This window comes from Solanum dulcamara, chromosome 10, assembly GCF_947179165.1.
Source record: "Solanum dulcamara chromosome 10, daSolDulc1.2, whole genome shotgun sequence".
NCBI classification, from domain to species: Eukaryota; Viridiplantae; Streptophyta; class Magnoliopsida; order Solanales; family Solanaceae; genus Solanum; species Solanum dulcamara.
In genome coordinates, this window is record NC_077246.1 from 2,908,257 (window position 1) to 2,916,261 (window position 8,005).

The 8,005-nt window shown below is 30.9% G+C and overlaps 1 protein-coding gene across 1 annotated transcript; it reads right to left on the bottom strand.

Moving 5' to 3' along the window:
• Window positions 1-633: 633 nt before the first annotated feature.
• Window positions 634-5,293, bottom strand: LOC129870458 (cytochrome P450 734A1-like). The gene is made up of 5 exons (XM_055945260.1): window positions 4,819-5,293; window positions 3,361-3,584; window positions 2,544-2,785; window positions 1,607-2,072; window positions 634-1,163 (listed from the first exon to the last, which is right to left on the bottom strand). Exons 1-5 carry the CDS (start codon window positions 5,105-5,107, stop codon window positions 708-710), a joined length of 1,677 nt encoding a protein of 558 aa, XP_055801235.1. The 5' UTR covers window positions 5,108-5,293; the 3' UTR covers window positions 634-707.
• Window positions 5,294-8,005: the final 2,712 nt, after the last annotated feature.

The following is an 8,005-nucleotide window of genomic DNA, read 5'->3' on the forward strand; positions in this document are numbered from 1 at the left end:
TCTTGCATACTCAATATTTAGAATCAATGAATTTCAGGGTCTACTAATTTGAATTCAAGCTGAAAATCTCATTCTGGAATGCTTGGTTCTTTGCTTATTTATGGATGCATGGCATATTCTTTGCTTATCTATGTTCATGACATTGCAAATTCAAGATTTAGAGTCAGAGATTAAAAATTAGATAAGGTGGATTTGACCAAATCTTTTACATCTACTCTAGATCCGCCATTGGTTAATCGAGTCTTATATTTCCTTTTAATTAATAAAATAAAAGAGATGCAACACAACCTACCATTTAAAAAGAAGGAAGATATACATGAGAATATTACAAAATTGTACAAGGGCTTGAGCCAATATATATTACAGAAGATACATATACATAGGGTGGGAAAATGAGGGAAAACCTACGAAATTGAGTCACTATGTAACAATCCTAGCATAAACATGCCGAAAATCCAAGAAATTTTGGGCAAAATAAAAGACAAGGCATGATGATGACTCTACTTGATTGGTTAGTTAGTATTACTACTATTTGGTGAACAAAAGAAAAAAAGAAAACCAATTAAAAAAAAACAAATCAAGAAAAAAAGGAATAAAATAAATTTTCTCCCTACTCCTATAATTAATGCTTGCTTGCAATAACATTTTTTTTCTTTTTTCATTTCTCCAAGCATATATGCACTCAAACACCAAAGGTATTATCCATGTCAAGAGCTTTTGGCAATTGTGGGGTCATGAGTCAACCGTTTGAAGATGACGGGCGCACCATATTGAGGATGTAGTAGCATCAACACCGTTGGAGCATGTTTATATTGTGGTGATAATCGTAAGACGAATCGTTGAAGTATAATAGCTAGAGTCAACTTGGTTTGCAAAATTGCTAGGTTCTGACCTATGCATTGACGAACTCCAAGTCCAAATGGAATGTAGGCTACAGGGTGCTTAGCGGCTCGTGCCACTCCCTCTGAGAATCTTAAAGGGTTGAACTCATTAGCATCGTTACCCCAAATAGCTTGATCGTGGTGTATCGCTAGAATCGGGATCAATACTTCGGTCCCGAGAGGGATCTTGCATCCTCCAAGATCCACATCAGCCTTTGCTCGTCGAATCGTCGCGACGATCGGAGGGTAAAGACGCAAGGATTCATTGAGTATCATGCTCAGCTGCAACACCAAATCATAACTCAATTAGATAAATAAAAAATAAAAAAATAAATTTGTTTTATGACAATGACAGCTTTTCAAAACTAATTGGCACTGGAGCAAATGTTGTACTTAGCTTCTACTGGTGATGGAATCCATACTAAATTATTTAATAATTTAATTTCCATTTTGTGAGTGATTAAAAGAGGGAAAAACAGTACTCTTGTCATTTTCACTTTTTTCAGTAAGTACAATTAGCTAATTACTAAAAGACAAAAAATGAATAATTTTTTTTCCCAACATTGAAAAAAAAATTATTCCTTCAACTGATATACATAACTCATTTTGTCCCCCATCAACGTTCCTTCCTTTTTAGTAAATATATATATATATATATATATATATATATTTTACCGCTACCATGTAATTTTTTATATTCGATTTAACGAGGAGATTGTACATACCATTTTAAGCTTGGCAAGATCATCTTTAGAAGGTATGGTACTTGAGCCGCACACTTTGATGACCTCGTGGCGTGCTAGGTCTTGCCACTGTGGATTCATAGCTAGCAGGACGGTCGTCCACGTCAGCAAATTTGATGTCGTTTGTTCACCAGCAAAGAAGAAAGTCTTGCATTCTTCAGCAATATCTTTTGCAGTGATCATGGAGGAATTATTATTATTATTATTATTATTATTATTATTGTGTATAGAATTATGATGAATTGGGCTGTTAATGGATGATGATAGTAGTGATGATTCCTTTATGCTTGCTTGGATCATAAGGCCCAATAAGTCTTTTGGCCCATTGTTTTCTTGCATCTCATTCTTCTCCCAATTATCTGTCCTTTCTTGAATCAACTTCATTAACGACTTCTTAATCTCCGTGTCCAGTTTCCATGATTTAATGTTTCGCTTTGTGGGTAGAAACCTAGTAACAAAAACAACAAGTTAGCATTTACGCTTCGATTATTCTAAGTAGAAACAGTAGAACTAACGATTACTGGTCACTTTTCGTCAATCTTGGAAATATAAATTACAATCGTGGATTTTTACAACCCCTAGCCACTTGTTGCCCTGTTTTTGCATAAATAGCCACATGGAGTTTCAAATTCCATCGGTGACATTCCAAGGCAATGTTCCGAAGTACCACTTGTGGAATTTGAAACTCTAAGACAGTGGTTATATTTCGATTACAAAATTTGAAAAGTGGTTATTTGCGAATTTTGACTTGATGAACAAATGATCTTTTATTCGGTGGACTAGATTCGTTTGTAGAATGATAAATTCATCCTACTACTTTTAACGATAAAATTTAGTCCACTAAATTAACGGGAACGAAATTTAAAAGGTCATACGATAAAAATTATCATATGCTAAGAGAAATAAAAATTATTTGCACCTGTAGCCGGGTATGAAGACTTTTTGAAATGCTTCAGAAGCAAGGACCATTTGTTGAGCTTGTAGCCTGAAAATAGCTTTTCCTTGTTCATAGCTGTGGCCAAAAGCTGTTTGTGCTACAATGTCTTCTGTTAAAGTTTGGAACCACTCTGATACTTCAATTTCTATCTCTCCATTCTTTAAATTTGGTGTCAATTTCTCCAACATTTCAATTACTTTGCTAGCTGCCCCTGGTACTAACAACTACAGAAAAATAAATAAATTAATATACTCTTGTCAAATGATATAAGAATTCTATAACATGTACTCCTTTATAGGTTTGGGGCCTCCGGTGTGTGAAATTTACTGATTCAATTAATCCAGAGTTATATTGTAGAAACAAATAACAACTTTTCAGCTTATGTATTTAAAAAATAACCACTTTCTAGAATTTCAAAATCCTCAAGGGAAACTCGAAGATAATGTCCTGAAATTTACTTGTTGAATTTGAAACTCTAGGATAGTGGCTTTTCGTCAATGATAAGGCAGAAAAGTGGCTAGTTGGTAAAATTTTGCGAATAGCCACGTTCAGACCATGCATTTGAAAAATAGCACTCGTTATGGAATTTTAAAATTCACAAGGAAAACTCCAGGATGATATTCTGAAATTTCACTTGTCAAATTTGAAACTCCAAGACACTGGTAATTTTTCAATGACCGATAAGTGGCGAGTGCACATTATTTCTACGACTCCATTTTGAAGGCTAGAACCTAAAGGACAATTTTTTTTACCAAGATAAAAAAAAATGGTGGAATAAGAAAGGAAATATTTAACTTACTTTGAGATTTTCCATATGGAAAGTAGGGGTAATAATTTTCCTATGATGAGCCCATTTTTCACCTTTGAGACTAAGAAGGCCATCTCCTTCAAGCTGTCTGATTAAAGGGTGAGCTTCATTTTTCTCATAAAATTCAGATTTTGTAGTGAAAATTTCTCTAATAAGATCAGGATCAGCCACAGCCAAACGTGGTGTTGGCCCAAACCACACAAGAAATGTTGCACCTGCAAAAAAAAGAAGGAAAATTAACTTAAACCACCAAAAAAAAAAGGTCGACAGATGTATCATTACTGTATACTATATGTATATTGGCTAGCGAATATAAATATTTTTTGCCAAACAATCAAACATAATTACATCATGATTCTTGAAAGTCAATGGGTTGATTTCTTATATGATCCTTTTTTTTCCCGCACCCCAGAGGATCAATAGTGTTTCCACTCGGCAGAGGTGATTGACCATCCGAACATCACTCAACTAATAATTATTATTATCTCAGAAAATCAACATTCTGAGATTATAACTATTATTTGAGTAATCATTTGAAAAATTAACACGAACCAAAACAAAATAATAATAATAATGTGAATTTTACGCAAAAATGGAAATGACAGAAAGCAACATGTATTTGTGAGCAAGCACAAAAACAGTAAAGAGAAATGAAATTGGCAAAATCAGTGATTCAGAGAGGATGGATAAGTGTAGACCCTACAATAAAACAGAAAGGTGAAAAAAAAGAAAAAAAGAGCAAAACAAAACAAGAAAGATGACAACTCCCTCAAAAAAAAGAATTTTAAAAAAATGCCACTAACAAACATTATATACAAACTTCATCATCAAGAATTATAAGTTTACAACAAAATCTAAAAGAACCAAAAGGACAAAAAAAAATGAAACAGAAAAAAAGATAAAGTTCATGGAAACCCCATGACTATGATGTTCCAAAACTTCAAATTCTTTTACAAAAATTGGACCACAAAATATATATATATATATTGGAATTTTTTTAAGGGGGCTAAATAGAAAAAAAAAAAAGAAAAAAAATAACAAAAATGCTGCAGCAATGTTCTGAAACACTGAACTTCACAACTCCACCAACTCATCAATAGCAGAAAAAGAAAAGGACATTAATTAAAGAAGTACAAAACAAGAAAGCCAGCTTTCAAAACTTGAACCTCAAAAAAAAATCACATTTTTTTAATTTTTTTTTCATTTTGTTAAAACTAACTTTAAAATTTGTTTCAAGAAAAGCCAACAAAGTACACAATAAAGACTCCAACTTTATAACAATACTAAGAAAACCAAAGCTCAAAAACACAAATTTTGCAAAAAAAAGTGACACTTTTTAATGGTATCAATAAAGCTAAATCACACATAAAGATTTCAACTTTATAACAAACCAAGAAAAAAAATTCAATCTTTTAGCTAAAATTTTGAACCAAAATTAAAAAAACTTACCATAAATTTTCTTCCAATGATGATAGAAGGAAAGTACTCTTGGTAGAATATTGTGTGAATTTGACATAGTTTGAGAAGAAGCTTTCAACATTAGACTAACAATTTCCTTAGCATTTCCAATGAAGAATTTATAAGGTGGTCCTCTAATACCTTGTTTAGCAAAATGTTTTTCAATTTTTCTTGGCCTAAACCATAAATAAGCAACAACCCTTATCATAAAAATTGAAACTAACAAAGAAACTCCAAGAATCTTGAACCAATTTGTAAAATAATACACCTCTTTTTCCATTTTTCAAAAATACACACACACAAAAATAAAATACACTCTTTTTCTTCTTCTCTTCTTTTCTTGTATTTATTTTTTCTAGTGTGTGTGTGTTGTGTGTTTGTTGCTTCTTTCTGAGTGTCTTCTCTTCTCTTTTTAAATGCAAACAAAGTATTGTGAGAGAAATAGAAATAGGAAAAGATGGAGAGAGAAGTTTGTTTGGCAAGGCCAACGGCGTAGGGGCCGCCATTGGAATTATAAGGGTCAACGAATTAAATAAAATTAAAAAATAATTTATTTTTTTTAAAAAAAAATAAAAATTATAGTAACTTTTTGAGACAATGTTGCCCTTGTCTTTTTCTAGGTAGTTTCTTTTTTTATTTTTCCATTTGATGTTCAATATTTAAGTTTAATAGGGATTTTCTATAAGACTATAAGATGGTCCAAAAAATGAAGAAATAAACACACAAAAAATTTAAGAATATTCAACATTTATTAAATATATATAAAAAAAATATTTTAATCATATATAAAAAAAAAAAAATTCATTGGTAAAGATTCATAAGAACCTCCTCAACCCTATTTGATTCTGTCCCTGTAAATCTGCATTGAATAGGTTTGGGAGAAATTTGGGTTTATTTTTGAAACTGGATCGGGTTTAAAGGGTTCCGTCAGGTTAAATTGGGAGGAATAAATATTCATGTAGGCGTCACATAGGATGATAAAGATGAGGTAAGGAGTTGAATTATATAGGTAAATATAAGTACGATGAAGGACAAATATGACTTTCTTTAAAAAGTAAAGCGGCAAATCTGATCCTAGTAGTTTTTTTTTTTTGGTTTTGTTTTCCAACGTGATATTTGGTATCTGCATTCACGCACTGCAGAACTCATTCTGGCGGCAACGCTTTGAACAATTTTCTACAAATTTTAACTCAAGATCTCTTATTAAATAAAGGGATCTCAACTATCTCATCATAAAATGTAATATTTCTAGATAGTTTTGTTATAATCCATTGAATCTATTTTTGTCTTTTTTCAACTTTATATAAATATATATAAACAATGTATGAAAATGAAACCAGCCATTATCACATTTGTGATTTCAGCGAGAACCTACCAACATCAAAATTGATGGGCTAAGTGTTATGACCATTTCTTCTGCTTTTTCTTTTTTTCTTCAAGAAAACTTCAATTTCAGCTCAAAAATCTTGAATTCCACTATGAATTTAATTGGACTTTCTTGCATTGACCGATTATTTTTGTTGAAAATATGGGGATTAATCTTAGCATATATAGTAATAACTATGTCTCGATTCTAAGTGAATTGAGGTCGATCAATAATATGATTCTCTTTATTAACTTATGTCACTTTGTTTAAGGTTTTTTTTATTATGTTGGCTCAACTGTTGCTTATGCTTGAAATAGCTAAACAACAACTATTTAAGCATTCTTATTCGATTTGCACACATTATCTCAAGTTTTGAATCGAACTAATTTATAATTATAAATAGTTTGTGAGAGAAAATTAAAATCTATTACCGAATAATTCATGAATAGAGCACAAATATTATGAAAAATTTACTATGCAAAAATAATTCTAATTCAGAATCAACAAATTAAAAATCATAAGTTCACCTATAACCATAACCATCCTATATTATTCGAGTACTTAAAAGACCAACAATGTGAATAAACTCGAAAACTCAAAATTATCTTTATTAATTTAGCATGCTTTAGGAAAAATGGAATATTAAGCTAGTACAAATGCTTGCATAAGATGATGGTATGGATGATCTAATTGTTGAGTAATATTATTTTAGTATGTGTTTTGATTAGGTGTGTGACAATTTTTCAATTTCAATCAGAAGCATCAACTTCATGGCAACCTTAGGAGATAACAGATAGGCATGAGGTGTAAACTTGCTACTATTATTTTAGGAATATGTTGTCACATGTTATCTAATTTTATGCAACTACTAACAACCTCCCCCCCCCCCCCCAAAAAAAAAAAAAAAAAACAAGAAGATAGATATAAATATAAAAGAAGAAAGCAAAATATTCATAAATGCTTTTCTTTTAAACTTTTGATTTGATGTTCGATAGTTGTATTGGAGTTCGACTAAATTGAATTCATGTCGATCTCACGTTGAGGGTAAATCGCAGTTTAACAAAGAATACTTTGTATTTGAAGAAACTCAAATCCAAGACTTCTGATTAAGAATGAAGATGTACTACTTGACCACATTGAGGGTAAAGGGCAGTCTAACAAAGACGACTCCATACTCGAGGGAACTCAAATTCAAGACTTCTAATTAAAATTGAAGATGTATTTACTACTCGACCACATTAAGGGTAAAACACAATCTAACAAAGACGATTCCGTATTTGAGGAAACTCACATCCAATACTTCTGATTGAGTTCTCCATAAATGTTTCTTAAATCATAAGGGACTTTAAATAAACATCAGGCATTATTTTACTAAATATGATTGAGTTCTTAAGGATTGACATTCTATCTGTAAGTTTCTATATCTATACTTACAGATACAATGTCAATCCTTAATAACTCAATCATATTTAGTAAAACTTTTTATTTATGTATAATATAGTTTCTATATATACTATATAATTTTGATAAAAATTATTTAACTGATCATCCCTCAATCTTTTTAACTCCAACCATTATATTTCATTAATATATATTTGTGCATATATATTTGTCTTTTCTTGAGACTCGTTCTACTCATAGAATTTTCATGTTTTTCTTATTTTCTTAAGCATGGATAAAAAATAAAAATATGAAGATTTTTTTAAAATATTAAAATCTCGAATTAGTGTGAACATTTTGAGCTGAAATATTAATCAAATAGTTTAAACCTTTTTTTAATAATTTATCCCCTTCTTTTTCTAAATAAAAGAC

What these genes read in the sequence shown, in the direction of transcription:
- LOC129870458 (XM_055945260.1), bottom strand. Translation starts at nt 5,107, where the DNA reads ATGGAAAAAGAGGTGTATTATTTTACAAATTGGTTCAAGATTCTTGGA. An exon ending in TCCATATGGAAAATCTCAAA is followed by an intron (nt 2,786 to 3,360) that starts GTAAGTTAAATA and finishes ATTTTTCTGTAG; the next exon opens with TTGTTAGTACCAGGGGCAGC. An exon ending in GTCTTCATACCCGGCTACAG is followed by an intron (nt 2,073 to 2,543) that starts GTGCAAATAATT and finishes TTTTGTTACTAG; the next exon opens with GTTTCTACCCACAAAGCGAA.